Consider the following 22,036-nt stretch of genomic DNA (forward strand, 5'->3'; position numbering starts at 1 on the left):
TTAGGCAGGCAAGCAGGTTTTGTCCAGATATTTTTTTCCAAAGGATCTCCCACTCAGCTATTCAGCCAGGAACTGAAAGAAGCCTGGGAACACCATGCAGGGAAGGAAACTTATGGTAGTACTGTTTAGCTGGCATCTCTCTGATATGAATAGCATCTCCACCCTACCTAGAGTTGATCTCCCCTCCCCCATTTACTGTATTCACCCTTCAGTCTGACACCCCATCACCCCACCTTTTGCTTGTGAATTTTAATAGCCAATTATATTGTACCATATAACAAAGACACATTTCACTGTTTGCCTACCCACTTTCAGATGTTGCTAGCCTTCACTGCATTTTGGATACCAAAAGGCTGCTATTCCAGCAACACTCATGCTTCTTTAGCTTTTGGGGCTCCACAATGCAGACATGGTGAGTGTTGTTAGGTAGGACCAGGTTTGCGTGAAATGATGAGCAAAGAAGCACTTTCCTGCCTCTCTGTATGTCTGGCAACAAGACAAAAAAAAAAAATTCTTTACCTCGTTTCCTTACATCTTAGTGAAGGCTCGGCAACAGAAGTAAATTAAAATGATGTACAGAACCTTCAGTACCTGGTAAATATGATACTGTCAGTGAAATGGAAACAGCCATGTGTGTCCCCGTAGTACAGTCATTATTCACAAGCTCAGTCTCTTCTTTAACATTTTTAGCATTGCTAAAGATGATCTGAAATAAAAAGTCTGTTGCTGAGTAAACTGAACTATAAATAGGGTTGGCAGAATTCACTTTTTATTTTCTTATCGTTTCAACTGATCATGTTTATTTTAATCATTTTTTCAGATTTTTATCTATTTAAATTTTCACAGTTGTGGGCAGTTATGGGGAGGGTCAGAATAAGGGGGGATTCAGAGAATAATTAGGCAATAGACATTGAGATTCAAAAATGTCTGTCCTAACTGGTACATTACAAATCTTTAGAAGTGTTCGTTGTTTGACTGTATTACCAAAATTAAATGTCTGTGATTGCACTAGATTTTCTCTCTGAATCATAACCATGGTCAACTCTACTAGTGCCATAAATCTGAATTGCCCAGTAGCATAATGAAGGAACTTAAGGTTGAACTTAGGCCTAAATTACTGAGTCCTAACGCTGGCTCTCTGTTAGCAACTTGCCATGTGCGCTTGGGAAAGGCACTTATGCCCACATTTTGAGATTTGATTGCTCTACTTTGGGCATGTAAATCTATATCTAGACAACTTAAGTACAATTTTCAGAGATGATTGAGCATCTGTGCCTCCTATTGTAGTTTGGAAGTGTGGGCCTAAACCGCTCTCCCAATTTCCCAAACTTCGCTATGAAAAATGTAATACTGTGTGAGAGATTATTGTCATTATTATTACTACGTATTATCATCAACCTATAGGAAAATGTTGCTATCCAAAATGTATTCAAGCATAAAACCTATTAGTGCCCCAGACGTGATCTTTAAAAATATATAGGAAAAAGAAAAAATTAAGCCTCCCAGCCAAGAGACTGAAGGCCAGATTCTCGGCTAATGGAACTACACCTCTTATGCCATCTGAGAATTTGGCTGAAAGCTTAGACTTACTGCAGTTTGATTGCATAATGAAAAAGGAATGAATATTTTAGGCTTTTAAAAGACATCCCAACCTACAGTATGTCCGGCTGTAGTCATCAGCTCAGTGGGTTATTTGGTATACAGCAGCAATAATGCAGTTTAACTCTTGATTTCATTATTATCTCTCAGGTGCCGCAGGAGGCCAGAGAGGATTTCTGGGTTGCATTCGCTCTTTAAGAATGAATGGGGTGACTCTGGACTTGGAAGAGAGAGCAAAGGTCACCCTGGGGGTGAAACCTGGCTGCTCTGGCCACTGCACCAGCTATGGCATGTACTGTGAGAACGGAGGTAAATGTGTCGAGAAATACAATGGCTACTCCTGTGACTGTTCCAAAACTGCGTATGATGGACCATTTTGCATAAAAGGTAAAAATCTAAATGTGGAAGTCAAACCAACTAAGCCAAACAGAATTACAAATAAATTGTTCAAATGTCATGTGCATCCCTTAATATTCTTACAAACCTACCACATTCACAGGGATCTGTTCGACCACTTATATATGGTTACTGCACATTTCCCATTAGTGGTAATGGGCATTTCCTATTTAAATCCAATAACACATGGAAGAAAAGAACTTCAGGATTGTCTGTACTCTTCCCAGCCGGGTCAGGTGTTATCCTGAGCTGCTGAGTAATAAATTCCTATTACCACAGATAATGTTTATTAATTCAAACAAAAGCTGAACTTTTCTAATACTCAGAGTGATTTAGGTACAGAGTATTAGTTGTAACTGTTACAGATCAAGGGGCCAGTGTTTGAATACAATCTTTCTCAAATTTTTGGTTGTTCAGACCCAGGAGTTTGGTTGAAGTTCCTCTGGGTTAGAGATTGAGTGTCCTGGGTCAAGGGGAGGTTCATAGTTACAGTAAAGAAGTAGGGCATTTTGATTGGGCACAATGACTAATAAAGCACAGATGATATATCCATTTCATCCATTTGAAATGGCTAAGATACTAATTAAATCCTGAAAACCAAGGTTTATAATGAATCACTTTTATCAGAGGAATTTCCATTATGTTGACATACCTACCATCCATTTAAAAAACAAAACAAAAAAAACCCCCAAAAGTTCAAAACACTGCAAGAAAATTGGAGATGACACTCCTAGTTTCTTTTTATATTTGTTTGTGTATTTTGATTGGAAATGATAACAGCAAAATTAAATAGTATTGGGAAATGTAGTTTCCCAAATCAATGCATTTTTTTAAATTTGATGGGCATCCATTTGTTTACATAACATTTCATGAATATTCCTATATTCTTTTGCAACCCACTGCTGAAGATTTGATCATATTTGCCTGAGGTGCTAATCTCTCTAAACAGCCCTCTTTCACTATGTGTGTCTTATAAATATCTAAAATCATCCAATCTGTTGCCTTTCCTAATTCTTTTCTAGAAGCTGCCTCATGTGGTGCTAAGTCTGTGATTTCAGCTGAGATCATTTATTTATTACTCTGCTCAATGGTTTTCGTGATTCTAAGGAACCTTTGGTCTCATAAATTGTCTATCGCAGTGTTCTGCCTTTAAATTACCCACCTTACCAGCAATCCTGCAGGCAAGTCTATTCACCAGTCATCAAACTGCCCTTGAGCAGTTCATCATGTCTGTAGGGGATAACTACTATCCTTTGGCATTCAGTTTCCCAACTCCTTCACAACTACTCTTTTTTTCTTTTGTAAGGCAGGCCTCAGGCTTTAGAGTTTGCGCTTTCTATTCTCCTTCTCTTCCAGACATGAGATTATAGCAGAAAAGGCCAGCCCAAGGATCTCTTTATGCACTCCCTGGTTCTGGGTTGAATTCCCTCCTCCCCCATGCTTTAACCCGTATCTATCCTCACTTTATTCTATCATACACAACAAATTCTGCATTGTGGCAGGGGTTAGACTAGATGGCCCTTGCAGTCCCCTTCTAACCCTATGGTTCTATGATTCTATCATATTGTTACCGATTTTTTAATCCAGCAGGTAACCAAAATTCGGGATCTTGTGTGTTGTTTCCAATAAGAGGAGAAATTGATGATGGAGTCAAGTGTTTCTTTCAAATGCAATCCTGTTCATTTACAAACAATGTATAGAGTACTGTTTCCCTGAACAAAGCAGGACTCAAACAGCAGGAGACCATTTCTTTGCTGAAAGCTTCAACCCCCTTTCAGCCAACACTTGGCCCCAAATCTCTTTTCAAGGGTATGTCTGCACTGCGCAGCGAGCTCAGGTGCCTGGTATCTGGATCTGAGCACACGGATTAACATTCCCACAACAAAGTGCTACCCCCATTACCATGTCCTCACTGTTTCTTCACTTGTCCATGTGTGGCTGGGGGCATATCCCATGGCTCTGTATGCTGGGAGGCTCCAGGATTCTATCCCAATCAGTTCTGAGTGGCAGTGTGTATTTAGAACTAATCTAGTACTGAGACAGACTTATCCCTAGAGGGTGTCCCTTTGAGACAAAATGGAGGTAATTTTAACAATGTCAGTCTTTTAAAGATCATATGTATTGATTCAGAAAATAGTCACTGTCACATTCAGTGAACTTACTTTTTAGATGTATTATTTTTCCAAAACTTGTCACATTTTTTTTTCTGTTTCTTTTAGGGATGGGCCAACCGCAGATTGACTGAAAATCAGCCCAAAGCTTCAGTCAAAACTAGATCTAAACAAAATATTTTCTTCTTAAAATAGAAATACCATAAGTTATACATTGCCCGTTACAATGGGGTTCCCTCCATTCTTGGTTTGTCCATAGGCACTACCATAACAAAAGCAAGAGTAACAGTTATTGTTATTGTTCTTACAATGGTATTTCTCATCTGACCAAAACCATGGAGTACGTTTATATACCTCTTTTGGTCTTTGGATGTCAAATTATTTTTAAAAGTTAGAAGGTAATATTTTTCCATTTTATAGATGAGGGAATTGAGGAATACAAAGCTTAAGGGTCAATTTAAGGGCCTCTGATTCTAGGTGCCTCAACTTTTGGATGTCCAGTTTTAAATATCTAAGGCCTAATTTTCAGAGCTACCACAGTTCCCATTTAATTCAATTAGAGTTATGCATGCTCAGAACCTCAGAAAATCAAGCTTTGGTATCCAAAGGTGGGCACTCAAAATCAAAAGCAATTTTTTGAAAATGTAGGCCTAAATGATTTGCTCAAGGTACATAGTGAATGAGTCACTGACAAAGTTGGGAATAAAACCCAGAACTTCAGACTCTCAGTTCCCTGCTCTGGACACAGGATCTGGTTTAAGGAAATTTCCAGCGACTTTTATAGATCAACCTAGTTCCAATTAGCTGCAGATTTTGTAACTTGATCATCACCAATTTCCTTTTCTGTTAGTGCTGAAATCTGACTTATCTGTGTGGAAAATCAGGTATCTCTTCCCTCCAAACCTAATTCAATGTTTCTGACCTCATGATGGTTCTTCATAAAAGCAACCAGGTGGCATCAAAAGCAAACTGTTAAAGGATAATGTAGACACAAAACAGGTAGCTTTGGAAATGCCCCATGAGCAAGAGAACAGTAAAAATCCTGAAGCAATGCTGAAAATAAGGTCTCTAAAACACTTGTTTCGGCCCACTGAGTTTTATGTTATAAATTTAACTTGCTGTATGCCTTGTAAATCCAGGAAAACACTGGAACATCTTGTAAATGTTCCCAAATTCTCAAGGTTTTCAAATAAACTGGCTTCTACATTTATTTCTAATGACACCTCATGGAGTTTTCTACCATATGCTGCTTTTCCATGAAATAGGACTTGGTTGTCACTCGATGCTGGGAGAAAACACAGAAATAGTACATAACAATGAAATGAGGTTTTGGCAGAATTATTTGCTGTATTGCGTAATCTTTGCTGGAGTGTAGTAGTGGCTCTTTTATATCTAGCAGTTATTCATACACATCTCACTACTGTCAAAATATTATACCTAAGTAACATTTTAATATAGCTGGTTGAAAATACCAACATATGGAATTTTCACTACATTTTTCATAAACATTTTGAATTTTGATCTCCCCCCTAAAAAAAAGAGATGAAATATTCATGAAAATTTTCATGAAAAGTACATCCCTTTGGTCAAGCAGCTCTTATTTTTAATGCTAGAGCTATTTTGAATAACATTGTATCACTTTTGCTTTTAAGTACATGTGTAGCTGAACCCTGTGATCTTTTGCTTAATTATTTTTTGCATGGATAAGCAAGTGACAATTGTATAAGTATTTTATAAATGATTCGACAGTCACATCATGGCCTGATGTACCTTATTGTTGTTAAAAAGCACCAGTTACACATTGTGATATGTTTCAGAGTAGCAGCCTTGTTAGTCTGTATCTGCAAAAAAGAACAGGAGTACTTGTGGCACCTTAGAGACTAACAAATTTATTTGAGCATAAGCTTTCATGGGCTACAGCCCACTTCATCGGATGCATAGAATGGAACACACAGCAAGAAGATATTTATATATACAGAGAACATGAAAAGGTGGAAGTAGCCATACCAACTGTAAGAGGCCAATCAACTGAGATGAGCTATCATCAGCAGGAGGGGGGAAAAAATCCCTTTGAAGTGATAATCGAGAAGACCCATAGAAGGTGTGAGGATACTTAACATGGGAAAATAGATTCAATTAGTGTAATGACCCAACCATTCCCAGTCTCTGTTCAAACCTAAGTTAATTGTATCTAATTTGCATATTAATTCAAGTTCATTAGTCTCTCTTTGGAGTCTGTTTTTGAAGTGTTTTTGTTGCAAAATTGCCACCTTCAGGTCTGTCACTGAGTGGTTAGAGAGGTTGAAATGTTCTCCCACTGGTTTTTGAATGTTATGATTCCTGATGTCAGATTTGTGTCCATTTATTCTTTTGCGTAGAGACTGTCCGGTTTGGCCAATGTATATGGCAGAGGGGCATTGCTGGCACACGATGGCATATATCACGTTGGTAGATGTGCAGATGAACGAGCCCCTGATGGCATGGCTGATGTGATTGGGTCCTATGATGATGTCACTTGAATAGATATGTGGACAGAGTTGGCATCGGGCTTTGTTGCAAGGATAGGTTCCTGGGTTAGTGTTTATGTTGTATGGTGTGTGGTTGTTGGTGAGTATTTGCTTCAGGTTGTCTGTAAGCGAGGACTGGTCTGTCTCCCAAGATCTGTGAGAGTGATATGTTTTCTTTTTATAATATGTGAGTGGCTTTTATTGTACAGGCTATACAGACTGTAGCGACTGACAGCACTGGCTAAAGCCAGATATATGGTTGTGCAAGGAAATTTGCTATTTTCCTCTGCTATATCAATCCTTGCTCTTGCTTGGTCAGAGACCAACAGTCATGCTGCCTTATCACATTATTTTGTTATATGTGCAAATGGGATTTAGGATGAGACAACCAAGCTCATTTTCCCTTGTAACCTAAGCCTGGATTTGAGGTCAGTTCTCTAGAGATAACATGGTTAATGGTGCACCACTTAGTTATTTAAGGCGATTCTGCTACCCTTACACTGAGAACAACATCCTGTTCAAGTAGCCCCCCTGATTTGACACTACATAATGCCTTTCTCCTCAAGTAGTCCCATTGAAATACTGAGGATCAAGCAACTATACAGCATAAGTAAATGTTGGCAGAACCTTGCCCTCATAGCTTTTAAACTACGATAACAAACTTCTTTATAGTATGTATGATAGATCTGGTCAGGCTCCCCAGTCAGCAGCTCACCAGATTGCTGTGAGGGGACCCAGACACTAGATCCTGGGTGTTTTAAGCCTCCGGAGTCTGAACAGAGCCCAGGTGCTGTCACTGTCTTGGGGTCCCTAAACATACTCTCGGAGCAGATCTTCTATCTGTCACCCCTTCCCAAGAGCATGCAGCACAGCACCCTGGAAATAATTCTGATGCCTCTGGCTTCCCTTGTGACTTAAATACGTCTCCCAGAACACCACCCAAAGGTGTGAATCCTCTGGTTTATCTCTTCAAAGGGCCACATGGCAAGTGTAGCATACAACACAGACACAACATATAGAAATCTAACACATGATTGCTCTTTATTTAATCACAGGAGAAGTACACAGATCTATACAAAAACAAATAAACCCTAAACTCATTTCCCTGATTTAGTCTCTTCACCACTCCAGAGCATTCTGTGGGCTGGGGTTAGGGTCCTCTGTAGGATCCAGGATCCTTCCCCTGCAGCTGCATGACTTCTCTTCCTAAACTTGAAGCTTTTCTCCCTAGGTGAGCTTGCTTCCTCTGTCCCCTTCCCTTCTTTTGACCAAATTTCCTCTGTGTGTTTCTGTCTTTTCTCTGTGAGTCCAAACCCTTGCCTCTTCCCCTTGTTTGGGAATTTTCCATTCTGCTAGTGCCAGCCCCCTGCAGAGAGAAGGTAGAGAGAACAGTTTTCCCCTAGGATGCAATTACTCTTTTGTACTCCCCAGCTAAGATCTATTCAGGTGCTGATAGTTCTTTCACGATTGTCCTTGGTCTAGCAGAGACATGCTTTCTGGCTTGTAAGTCTTGGGGTAGGTCTACACTTACTTCCTGGTTCGGCGGCAGGCAATCAATCTTCTGGGATCGATCCCGGAAGTGCTCGCCGTCGACGCTGGTACTCCAGCTCGGCGAGAGGAGTACGTGGCATCGACGGGGGAGCCTGCCTGCCACGTCTGGACCCGCGGTAAGTTCGGACTAAGGTACTTCGAATTCAGCTACGTTATTAACGTAGCTGAATTTGCGTACCTTAGTCCGAAGTGGGGGGTTAGTGTGGACCAGGCCATGGTGATTACACAGACCCAGAGGCAATCCATGATACAACAGTTTTAGAATAATATCAATCAGAATTCGTAAGACAGATCCCCCAAACCATCACAAAAGAGGGTCCTGTGGCACCTTTGAGACTAACAGAAGTATTGGGAGCATAAGCTTTCATGGGTAAGAACCTCACTTCTTCAGATGCAAGTCTTGCCCACGAAAGCTTATGCTCCCAATACTTCTGTTAGTCTCAAAGGTGCCACAGGACCCTCTGTTGCTTTTTACAGATTCAGACTAACACGGCTACCCCTCTGATACTTCAAACCATCACAGTATGTTTTTCAACATCTGCTGTGGGTCCTACCCACTCTTGCATGCCAGGTTTTTCAGTTTGGCTGTACCTGGGGAATGGTAATAGAAGGAGTGATATGAAAAGTCTAAGCAAATAAAGTGGCATTGACATAGAAGGTCAGCATAGATTGGTTTATAACTAGCAAATGCTTCTCAGGGTAAGTACAGGCCATGCACTGTGGGGGAGATATTTATTGAGGAAATTCATGCTTAGAATTATTGATTGATGACTGGTAAGAAATTGCATTGTCTCCAGTCTGATCAGTAGCAGTTCACACATCTGATTGACATTTCAGGTGCCTGAATATTACCGTCCTCTTACAAGGACAAAGCTGTCAGAATGCCGTTTGCCATCTATTTTTATTTTGTTGTTGGTTTTTGTGGGTTTGTAATCAGCTCCATTTGTTCTTTCGCTGATCTGAGAAAGATTGTTACAAGGAGCAGCCAAAATGAGTCTGCAATCCTACAGATTGCTTTCTGACCTTATTCTGTCCTTCGCTTCAGAACCTTTTCCTTCACCGTGGTCCTCCCATCACCATAATAGCACTTCTGAGAGTTGGATTTGTTTGAGCTCAATTTTCATAGTTATAACTGGGGTATCTTTAAAACAACTGAGGGCAAAATCCTAGAATCAGTATTTAGCACAAGTGTCTGTGTCATGCTCTGGAGATCTCCCAAGGGGGCAACTGGAGGAAGAAATTCTTCCCCCGGGCATTGAAATGGGAGGGACCCAGGGGAGAGAAGTGGAAATTGCCCAGCACTACAATCCGTTCCCATTCCGGGCAGTCCTATGAGCTGTGTTCCACAGGAAGTCAGATTAGAACAGAACAATGGTCCCTTCTGACTTTATAACCTATTTAAGTGGCAGTGGAACCACTCCACAGCTGATGCTTTAGCTCACATGCCTCCATGTATGTTGGAAGTGTAAATTCAATCCTATCCTTTTCTGTGCACAGTTGCCTAATATGCATGCATAAATACGGGATTTAAGGACACAATGGGCGCACATAGATGTATAGTACAAAACTCCTTTCCTTCCTGTGGGTTAGCCTTTATATTTAAGTAGAGTCCAAAAGCAGTACTGCACTTACAATATTAAAAGGCTTTTCTGAACCAGATTTGCTGTCTCTCCCTGTAGCTCTTTCTGATGCCAAGAGGAACTCAGCCTTTTATAACACTGGGTTAGTGCTAACACGATGGTCTGGCTGTTAGGCTGAGTCAGCAAAACAGCTCTTCACCTTCCGACAGAATCCTACAGTCTGGTCAGATCCAAATTCTGCCCCATTTATGCACATGTAACTTCATTTACTTAAAAACGCCTGAATGTTTTTGCTGTAAATACATTTTTTTAAAGTAAGTGACATTTTAGTTCTTATTACTCATTGAACTGAAGACCTTGTGGACTAAAATAAATACCGTTATCTATTATATTCAGCATGGCCTTGGTCTTTCAACCATAACTGTATACAGACTTTTCTTTGGATTATGAATCCTGGGCCTTGATCATGCAAATCTGAGCAGATGTCTGCCCACATAAATCAGATAGTAGGGTCCAATTGGTTTGTACAGAAAGGTAACTAATGATGCATACATATTCACTGAACAGATATATTTGTGAAAAATATTATACATTCTGTGAAAAGGTTCTAAACAAGTATATCTCTGTTTGTCCTGCATGTACTCTCTTATTGAGCATGCAGTATATGCTGCTTTGAAAATTACATTTCTCATAAAGTCATAGAATTTCTTTATTGGAAAAATGTTTTATTTGATTTTTAATCCAAAAAATCATCTTCCCTTCCCCACTCACGTTACTCAAAGAGAGATTTCAACCAGAATACAAACCAAAGTAGTGGGATAAAGCTTTCCAGTCTACCATCGGTCATAATATATATCTAATAAAGAGCAAAGATTTATTAATTTGTTAGTCTCTAAGGTGCCACAAGTACTCCTGTTCTTTTTTCAAAAATCCTGACAGTTGTGGGTCAGAAAGCATGATAAACTTTCAACTTCTCTGTCAGCCAATTACAATAGGACTGTCCTGGTGCTAGTATCCACTGAATTCAATTTTTTTTTACTGGAGATGAATGGAGGAACTACAGCAAGCTTTTTAGCTGCTGTGAATGAGGATCCATATGAAGGCAGAGCAAATCCAAACTTTTCACGCTGGGTTCCTGTATGCTATATCCATATGGTATACTTTTATAGCCCCCATTACCTAATATCCAAGCACCTCACAATCTTTTAGTTTGTATTTTGTCCTCTGAACACCCCTGTGAGGTAAGGAAATATTATTAGCCCCATTTTACAGATGGGGAACTGAGGCAGAGACTAAGGGCTTGTCTTCACTGTAACAGTTAACTCAAGTTAGTACACTGGAGTTACTACTGCACTCAAGCAAGCCTAGTTCAAGGGAGAGCAGCCACACTGCAAAACAACACTGTAGTTACACAGAGCGATATGATTAGCAGCACAGAGTGATTCAATTAGCTACTGCTGAGTAGTTGTAATGAGCGTTGTTGCATCCTCACTGCACCACTAGCTCAAACATCAGCATCACTCAAGCCTCGACCCACCCCATCTGATAAACCAGCTAGCTTGAGCTTAACACACTGCTTAACTCGAGCTAGAAGTTTTTTGTGAGTGGACAGGAGTCGAGTTAGGGGTAACACTAGAGTTTATAACTGGAACTAACTGTCCTGTGAAGAGACACTCTTTGTGACTTGGCCATAGTCACACTGGAAGCTTATGGCAAAGCAGAGAATTAAACCCAGGTCTTCCAAGCCTCATTCTAGCACCCTAACCACTGGGTCATCATCCCATGGAGATTGCAGAAAGCAACTGCAAATATTTTTGGAATTGCTCTTGCAACACTAGAAAACATCCCCTGACGTTACTTCTGGGAGCATCTCCACATAGGCCTACTGATACCTCACAGGAACATGCAAAAAACATTTTCTTCAGGCACAGTTCTTCTGATGTATATTTTATGCAGCTTTCTTCTTCACCTGTCTTTTTTTCCCTGCTACTTGGGATATTTTCATATAAATAAAAGACATCATTGCATGTTATTTTTCCGACGTTGCCTTCTCTGCCTTGAGCACTGATAATATTTAATCAGAGAAGGGGATAGACATTTAATAAGTTTGTATTGTTAATTGGAATAAATAATTGCTGTATTTCTCCAGTTGACTCCACCACCAGAATGCTCAAAAATGTACAGTGATGATAGCCAAAGAACACGCCTTGGGAAATGTTCTAGAAAACGCTTTAAATCCCCACTTCTTGTCTGCACAAACTAAACATACAGTGGGACTGAAAGCAGAATAAACCCTAAGTGCACCGAGCAGTTAAATGAAAATCATTACAGTCTTCAAAAGTGCATTGGCTCTCCCAGATCAAGAAAAACAGTGAGACTCTTACCTTTACTATCCTCTGGCCAGCAGGTGTCTCAACAGTCTAGGGCAAGTCTACTCTACCGCACTACATTGGCACACATGCACAATGCGCCACTGTAGCCTGTCTGGTGAAGATGTGCTATGCCGATGGGAGAGCGCTTTTCCGTCGCCATAATTACTCCATCCCCACAAAAGGTGGAAGCTATGTCAGCAGGACAGCGTCTCCTGCCACCATAGCACCGTTGTGGACACTGCTTTAAGTCGATGTAACTTATGTTGCTCGGGAGGGGGGGTGTCGTTTTCACACCCTCAAGTGACATAAGTTATATCAACTTAAGCGGTAGTGCAGACCTGCCCTACAGTCTTTGTGACCACGGACTGGCAAGAGTTGCAGTTTCTGCTGCTGTCTAGCACTTCTGGTAGTACAAGCCATTCCTGGCATACTTCCTATAGGTAGTTCATACTCTGTACTGATGGAGAGGGGATAGAGTTGAGAAACATCTAAAAGAAGACGATAGACAAGGAAAGAGGCTTTGTTAGGTCACTTAAAAATCTGTGTGCGAGCCACAAGGCTTTGAGATGTCTTTGATGTATGCCCTTGGTTGGAAACATCGTCATGAGATGTCTCACTCTAACAATCAAAATCCAATCAAGTAAAAACAGAGGGCTGAATATCTGATAATTGGCAGGCAGTGTGAAAAAATAATTATACTTATGTACCTGTGGGCAGGAAAAACCTTGCAGCCTCAGCACTGGGCATGGCTTCCAGCTATAAGCCTATATTTCAGCTGAGGTTTCTGAAGTAAAGAGACAAACATCCATTGTTGCTGCAATTTTTCATGTGTCCTTCTGTGGTGCAGCTAGCATAATGTTCATCATCGTGATGTAGTCCCACAGCCATTGTAAAGACCTGCCCCAATTGAAGTCAGTGAAGTCTTGGCATTGACTTCCATGGGGCTAGGATTTCACCCCTAATGCACAATTATACCCCATCACCAGAAATAAGCCCCTTAACAACATAGCTCTTGATGCTTATCAGCAGAAAACATATGAGGCTTTATTAAGACACAGGAAGCCCACAGAAGTAACCAGAATTCTTTTGGATAGGGGAAGATCACCACCCAGTTTGGAACTCATTTGGAAGTCTATCAGATGACAAGTGTCAGACAGTGATCACCTGTCCTAGTGCCAGTGCAATAGAGATATCCTGTCTTTAAGTGTACTGCATCTAAGTAACTACTATATTAGAATGGCATTTTTTACTCAACAGGTCTGCTTTGTGTATACATGCAGAGTCCTATCTGCTTATCTGAGTGGTTACAATAAGTTTACCCACTTTTTTGACTCCTGTTAACAGCACAGAGCCAACTCAGCTCTTGCAGAAGGATCTGGGTTCTGTAGCTATTTTGTGCATCACCGACAGAATTGTGTATGAAGTTCTGTTCTTGACACCTGACCTGTGACAACCCATTGATGGCAATGGCCTTTTACAGTTGTCATTAAGATCACAATCTGAAGACGGTCAGGTTCTGGGTATAACTGAGGGTAGCATTTGGTCTGCGGAATCTTAATTACTTGTGATGACGCATGAGAAGGAAGGAGAAGTCAGTGGAGTTTCACTGATGTAAAACCAGTAGGAGAGAAGAATCAGTCTGCAACATTAGGCTGGAAATCTCATGACAACTTGCTTTCCTTTGAGATTTGTGGTCATTCCTGCCTGTGGTCCAGGTGGAAATAGCACAAGAACAGCTTTTATCAAAATTTTCAACACCTCTGGCCCTCATTGGAACTGGATTGTGCCAAAATGAAAATAATCGAATGATAGTGAGGGTAGGGAGTTGGTGGAACTATTTTGAACCTCAAAATAAGTTTATCAGTTCTAAATCTATCTGTGTTTTGCATGGAGGTTTTGTTTCATCCCTTTTTTAAATGTTGGAGTAGATTTGCAAAATGTATATGGTTCATATTGAGAGTATACTTCTGTCTTGGTAAAATTACTTCTATTGTTTCACAAATCCTATCTAGTGCTTTTCCAAGCAGCTAAACCAAACTTCTTTTTTTATGTTTTTGCTATGACTGTCAACAGAGCATGACTGCACTGCATATTGGTTTGGAAATATGTGCCACTAGCCAAAGAAAACTGATCTGCTACTGCCTTAAAGCTTTTGTCTTGAAAAGACAGTGTAAACAGTAACCCTTTATCATGTTTTATCTCCTGTCTCTTCTTTTCAGAGATCTCATCTAAAATGTTCCAAAAGAGGGCAATAGTGGAGGGAGGGATAGCTCAGTGGCTTGAGCATTGGCCTGCTAAACCCAGGGTTGTGAGCTCAATCCTTGAGAGGGCCATTTAGGAAACCAGGGTAAAAATCTGTTTGGGGACTGCTCCTGCTTTGAGCAGGAGGTTGGACTAAATGACCTCCTGAGGTCCCTTCCAAGCCTGTAATATTCTATGATTTCTCTACACCTCATCAACAAGGAGTTGTCTTTTATGTTAATCATTATTTTTCCTAAACAAAAAATGTCATTCCCTATTTAGGCGCAGATTCAGGAAAATATCCATTCAGTCAATAGTGGTTTACACTCATTCTTAAAAGTTTTCCTGAATCAGGGACTTAGATGCCTCCTATTTAAAAAAATCCTTGAGGTGATCAGTGTTTGGTGTCCTCCCGGTAGAAAATTTCCTCATTGATCAGCAATCTGCATTTCAAAGTCATAACTGAGTACAATTTAGAAAAAATGATCTGCCTTTGGATTATGATATTTGAACAGAAAAGTAATGGGCCCACTCCTACAAAGTGCAGGGCACCCTCACCTACCTTTGTAGTCAGTCAGTACATCCCTATTCAGCAAAGCCCCTAAGGATGGATATTTAGTCATGTGCTTAAATCCCATTGACTTTAGCATGTGTTTAAATGCTTTGCTGAACTGGAACCTGAGCTCAGGGCACTCAGCACCTTGCAGGATCAAGCCCAAAATGTATAAATTGCTACAAAAGTCCTGATCTATCCAGAGTAAACTGTGTCCCTAAGATTCTTAAAGGCAAATGTGAGGCAGATTTTAAGGTATGCTGCAATATATGGTACATTTATAATTATTCAGCTATTCTGGTAATTATTTATGTGTCCTTACCTGAAGTTAGTTTCAAGAACATTCCATTTATTTTGCAGGTTTTAGACTGTAATATAGGCAAGGTTAGTGTCCTGCATGAAATGTCTCAGAAATGTCACATGAACCATGAAAAAAATGTTTTCTTTGTTCATTTTTGGCATGCTGGTTCAGCCCACATCGGCGAGAAGGTGGGCAGGGGAGAGCTGGTACTCCCAGCCAGGGAGCCCTATTGTGCTAGGCACTTGGCAGAGATGTAGTAAAAGACTATCCCTGCCCCAAAGAGCTTGCTGTCTAAAAGATAAGACATAACAAGCAGGTAAGGCAAACAGACTGGGAGGGAAAAGGAAAAAACAATAATTTTACAGACGAGCTGTGTGCACAATTAATAGATGTAACAAGCCAAACAATAGCAGTAATATTGGCTCACCACCTGCCTAGCAATATGTTTTTTTCTAAGCGAAATGAGTCATAGGGATGGATTTCAAGGATAATAAGGTAGCAGCCATGTGAGTTTTTGCAGGGAGCTTTAAATTGACACCAGGGTAACTGAGAGCAGACTTTCACCCTGTACATACATCTATCATTTCACCCATCACTGAAAACCAACTACACATGCAAGTAGCCTTTCTGCATCAGCAGCTCTAGACAATGATGTAACACAGAACTATCATACAGTCATTTGTTAACATTTACATAAGCTGCTATTTTGAGGCAAATCCTACAGACATTTACTGCTGTACATAGTATTTAATGCTATAAGCAGTCCCACTATTTCAGTGCTACTAACTCACAGGAGTAAGCACTGAACTTGATGATAGGTGTTTGCACAGTAGTCCTCTTAATTATTCATCCAAACGAGTATAAAAATTGGGTCTAGCGAAAAACAAAGCTGTTAAACTAAATTGCCTTTCCCATAACTATTTGGAGGTGATTTAAAATTTCTCCTAAGAAATGACAGCTATAAATCTATCACAGTGGCTCTACATCATTGCCAATACTGTGAGATCACAGCTTGGACAATTGTTTTATGTGGCTGCAGTGTCACTTCTAAATATAATATTTCAATTCTTGGGAAATTGTTATAAGGTAACAGGAAGACAGATCTTTTCTAGTGCTTAGCAAGACACTGGAAAGGGGCATCAATGAAATATCTGGTAATGTAACCCCTTTCTTACATCTTTGCTACCTTGCCTTTAGCTAAGGGCACTTTCCTACCCTCCAATACCAGGCATACATTACTGCACATCTTGTAAAATCAGCATTTGGTTGCACCTCTGTTTTGCTACTAGTATTTGCTTATAACTGTGCAAAGGACATTGAGATACTTCAAATATGGAAGGAGCTATATAAAATGAAATTCTATTTAAATAGTATAGTATATTGACATTTTAGCAGTTTCACTGGTAATCTGATGCCTCTTTATATGAAGCATATATTTATAAATAGTATATAAAGGGTTAATAAATTATAGCTGTTTTAATAAATGGTTTTCAACTCATATTGTTATAGAGTTCAATAGTCAATAAGGTTGCTGATGACCTTGGCTCATAGCCATATTTAACACATATTACTAATGTCTATAACATACTTATAACATCTATTACCCTTTATAAACTATTTATACATGGTCCTGTGATAGGTTGTTCTGAGTCAGGAGCAGACTCAACATGCTGTCATCAAATCCCCACCAATATAGGTTAATTGAGACCTAATTGGAAGGTCAATCAACTGAGTAGAGCTACAGCTGAGGGACTAATTAGAGGGAGAAGAAACCCAGCAGCTGGACGCATATAAATTGAGAAGATGGCAGCCTTGGAGTGGAGTGCCAGAGGCTAGCAGGATGTCTGCGTGCTCCCTTCCCTTCCCCCAGAAGCAAGTGGGGACACTGGCTAGGGCTTGTAAATAGCACTATAGGCGGAGGGCTGCTGGAACAACAAAATAAAACAGGCTAGTAGTGAAGCAGACCTGAAGTGGTGTGATATGTAATTAAGGCCTGAAAGGACTCCTAGACCACCATGTGACAGTGTCCCGGGCGATTCCTTAATATAAAGTATGGCCCACGTTTTTGTTAATAAAACTCGTGGAAAGAAATTGCTTTTTCTCAATTGTTTGTTCATTCCCTTGAGTATTTTCTGAAGTCAACCTTCACTGTATTCTGTAACAATGTTAGTCTTGGATTATGTGTTTTAAGTATGAAATAGGTTGGAGTGTACTATTGTTATCAAACGTGGTTGAGAATTTTCCATTGAACCACTTTTTCAATGGAAAATATGGGAAATATGTCTATTTTCTCACACAAAAAATTTATTTAAGGAAAATTAAAATGAAAAGGTTCCATTTTGTGTCAGTTCAACATTAATCTGTTTTATCTGCCTGAGCCATCTTGGTGCCTCAGTCTGAGTGCCTCATGCCCACATTCTCTTCTGTGGACCAGGCTCCCAAGCCACTCTATCTCCCATGATGAACTGTGGTACTGGAGTCCCCACGATGTATGGCAGCAGCTCTGCTGAAGAGAGAGACTGTGGGAGATACAGCCCAACCAACCCATAGGGGGAAAGAGGGGTATGCAGCATCCAAGTGACAACTCTCATGAGGCACCATGACTGTTCAAGTGCATGCAGATTAATGTCAAACTGCCTCAATATGAAACATTTTGACATTTTCTAAGTCAAATTTTGGGGGGATTTTCATTCCATGAAAAGTCTTGATATTTCAACTTTTCATTTTGTTTCAAGACAAAAACAAATGTTGAAATATCATCTGAATTTCCTGTGTGATGGAAATTCCATTTTTCAGACATCTCAAATTGTTACTATTATTACAGAGTCTCGTGCCCTTAATCATATTCAGTAGCAACTTCACAACGAGACTACTCATGGAGTAAGGTACTATTCTGCAGAATATGGGTAGCAGAAGAACCTGGTCCATAGTAATTACTTGTGCATTCAACAGCAATTTTCCAGGATATGTCATCATTTCTTATAATACTCCCTTTTACAAATGACAAAGACTCTGGGGATGTGTATCAAAAATATAATAGATGTGAGAAAAGTCACAATGTTATCATTAGTTTAATAAGCTATTTTATAATTGTTAACATAAAAGCAATTTTTTATATATTTCATTTGAATGCTTAGTAGGATGAAAAGGTTTTAAATGTTCTTTTCTATTTTTCTTTACTGTGTTTTCTTGCCTCTAGGACCCTCTGATCTGTTTAGTGTTTCTTATGCTTGATCTATCTTTATCTATTCTCTTGATGTGAGGTAGTAAATAATATTAGGGTATTGGCAGAGTGGAAGGCCTTAATGCTGAATTATTTTATTGTAATACATTTTTAAGACTGTGCGGAGTTATTGGTAGAAATGGGCTAGAGGCAGCATTCTCTTTTGAATGTTCACAAAGGCCTAGCTTTAATTATTTGGTATAAATGCTGATTTTAATGTTTTAATTCTTTGTTCCTCTAAATGTTATTGATATGGTTGCTGCTCTCTTTTGGCTAAATTCTGGCTTTGAGAGCTATAGCTACATTGAGGAGGGTATAGAAGTGTAGTGCCTAATGGGAGGCATTCTGCTCACAAACAACACAAGCAGGCAGGATGTCTCCAAGGCACCGAGGGAAGAGTGCTCATATGTGCAGACACACACACACACACACACACACACACACACACACACACACACACACACACAAAGAGTACAGTGTTCACATCACCCACCACTGGCCTCTAAATGCTAGCAGATTGCTTGAGGGAAAGGAGCCCTAGCTATATGCCCTACTGACCAGTTCACATCTTCTTTGACATGTTGAACTTCTCTGCTGATTCTTCAGGACCACAAATAGCCCCATTGTGCCTGCCTCCTGCTAGGAGCATTAGAGGGAAAAGAACTCCTTTCTTCCCCTCAGCCACCTCAGTGCAAAAACACAAGTTCTTAGAAGTTAAAGTTGGTAAAAAACCCTCAGCCTTTTCAATATAGACTTGCCCCATCAGTAGATGATTTTTCAGTTCTTTGTCCAATCCCATTTTAAATCTCTCAAGTGCTGGAGCATTCAACAATCCCTGTAAGATTATTCCACAATCCAGTAGGACTCAGGCAATTGGGTTCAATTCCCAGATGTCCTACAAGCTTTCTGTGTAATCTTGGGCAAATTAGGTTATCTCTCTGTGTATTCATTTCTCCATCTATAAAATGGGGATAGTACTTTCCTTCCTCTTAGGGAAGTTATGAGGATCGATTTGATTTGTTAATGGTTGCAAGGTGCTTCATTTCTTCATCCTAGATAGACATATAAAGGAGCACCAATTAAGTTCAATAATAATAATTAATTTATTGCTATTTATTCCTGCTATTTTTCAAAGAATGTCTCAGCACATTCACTTTCTCCTTTACCTCTCTTCCTGTTATTGTTTTCAAGACGTTGGAGCATTTTTTGAAGAGGGGATGTGGCTCCGATATAATTTCCAGTCCCCAGGGATCAGTGCGAAAGACTTAGTCAGCCGAACTATGTTGAGCTCTACAGACCATGATAACACTGTGCCAGACCTCAGCTTGAATAAGGAGGTGCTCAGTTTCAGCTTCAGTACCACCAAGTCCCCTTGTGTCCTCCTGTACATCAGCTCTTACACACAGGACTACATGGCGGTGCTTGTCAAGCCATCTGGTAAGTGATCATTCTGAGCTTTCTCCGCTGAAGTTACTACTGATAAAAAAAAAAAATTGGCACACAATACCCAAAGCAAAAGCCATGAGCTAATGAGAAGATCTCTCCAGCCATGTAATTTCAAAACGAGACACAAGGCCTGATTCTGTATTTTATTGCACTAGCTTTACACTGGTGTAACTCTTTTCAAGTCAATGGAGTCACATGCAACTGGTGTAACAGAGTGGAAAGTCAGGCCCATAGCGTGGATTGAGATTCTGGCATAAAAACCCAAAGCAGCATCCATTTTAATAAATATAAAATACAGAGGTTAGATTATAAGGTAGGGAAGTTGTTTTGAAGTCAGATTCTTGCATTAAAATGTGTACTATACAACCTATTATTTTCTGTCACCTTTACTTTTCCTTAATCCCTCCCACCACCAAGGGCCTGATCCAGCTCCCACTGACATCAATGGGAGTTTTACCATTGACTTCAATACAAGTAAGAGTAGGTCTAATGTCAGGAAATAGGAACACTAAGAAATACTGCATTATAAAAAACATAAATAAGGAAGGCTTGTGGTCTAATGGTTAGACCACAGGTCTGGGAGACAAGTTATGGATTCTGTAACTGGCTTTATCCCTGAATTGCTGTTAGACTGTGGACAAGTCTGTGTGTGTCATTGTCCCTGTATAAAACACAAAACTAATACCCATCTCACAGAAGGCATTTTTTTTCACAGCCAATCACTTCAGGCTACTGCCACTTTAAACACCAGAATTCCAAAACCAGGTCCCATTGGGATTCACAAATCCCTTGATCAATGGCACCCAAGCCCTATAGATGCCTTAATTCATTGTGCCTAAACTTTTGCAGTAAAAGTTCCCTAGGTGCATGGTGGTTAGGGCATTCATCTAAGAGGTGGCAGATTTCTGTTTATATTCTTTCTTCCCATCAGGTGGAGCAGAGGACCTGAACCAGGGGTCTAAAACCACTGGGCTAAAAGTTATGAGGGTAAAGTGGTATAGGCTCCTACTGCCAAGAGATGGTTTGCAGCTGAGAATCCCAAGCAGAGGGAGGCACTTAACTCCAAGAAAGGATGCGGGGCTTAGAACACACCCCTTGGCTTGGCACCTCCCATTGGTTAGCTTAGGCGAGGAGCCTCCTAGCATGCTGGCTTTTTTTAGTCCTGTTCTGAAGCTTCTGTCTCTCCTCATTCATTGTATAGGGAGCCTAGGTGCCTAACCCAGACTTTGTGAATTTCAGTGGTTTTCTAGGCTCTAAAAGTTAGGTGTGGTGATGATGAGTGTCATCACGCCTAAATTTCTTTATGAATATAGCCCGTTTTTATAGCACTGTGATATCCTCTGCTGCTGTTGCCCCTCCCACCCCAACCCCAAAAATTAGTTTGTTACATAATCAAAATGAATACAGTGAAAGTCCAGGCCTTGATCCTGCAGACTCTTAGGTTTGTGAGTTCTTTATTCACGTGCCAAAGTGTTTCCAGGATCAAGCTCTAAGCAATGTTTGTCAGTGCCACTTAATTGTAAGCAGCTACAATATCAACTCATTCTCAAATGTTTAGTGCAGCTTATCATTGTTGGGAAGGGAAGATCAGGGAAGAGGTGAGTGGTATTTCTGAGAAGAGGAGGGGTTCATATGGACAAGAAGGACATTTTTTTTCCAGTTTGCATTTGGACTGCTGCATTATATAAATAATAATAATAAAATAGTCCTGGCTTTTGTGGTTTATTAAGAGCCCATTGAAGCTCACAAATGCATTTATATATTTTTAATATAAGCCCCAATCCTCACATTTACAATACATAGGCAGACAGCTGCACCTTTGCGGAACCCATTGGCTTCAGTCATCCTCTGCCCACACATTGTAAATTGCAGGATTGGAGCCATATTTATTATTTAATTCTAATTTTATAAATATTACATCAATAAATACAGATGGAACCTTTCCAGCAGAATTACAACTCAAATATAAGATTAGAACCATACAGTCAACATTTCAGTAAAGGTTGCTTTAATTCCACACCTAAATCCACTTTTAGGCACCTAAATAAGTGGCCTAATTTTCAGAAGTGTTCACCTCACGCGGTAATGTCTGTTGAAGTCAGTGGAAACTGGTGGGTGCATACCACTTCTGAAAATCAGGCCACCTATTTAGATGC

The 22,036-nt window shown here is 40.1% G+C and overlaps 1 protein-coding gene across 4 annotated transcripts in view; it reads left to right on the forward strand.

The window, feature by feature from the left end:
- The window catches only part of CNTNAP2 (contactin associated protein 2), a 1,641,691-nt gene that overhangs the window by 1,509,659 nt on the left and 109,996 nt on the right, over positions 1 to 22,036 (forward strand). For all 4 annotated transcript variants that reach the window (XM_008179187.4, XM_065583877.1, XM_042842751.2 and 1 more), the window contains 2 exons: positions 1,750 to 1,986; positions 19,626 to 19,871. In XM_008179187.4, coding sequence (XP_008177409.1) covers positions 1,750 to 1,986; positions 19,626 to 19,871 — 483 coding nt within the window. The remainder of the gene's footprint in view (positions 1 to 1,749; positions 1,987 to 19,625; positions 19,872 to 22,036) is intronic.

The sequence above is a fragment of the Chrysemys picta genome, chromosome 2 (assembly GCF_011386835.1).
Source record: "Chrysemys picta bellii isolate R12L10 chromosome 2, ASM1138683v2, whole genome shotgun sequence".
NCBI lineage: Eukaryota > Metazoa > Chordata > Testudines > Emydidae > Chrysemys > Chrysemys picta.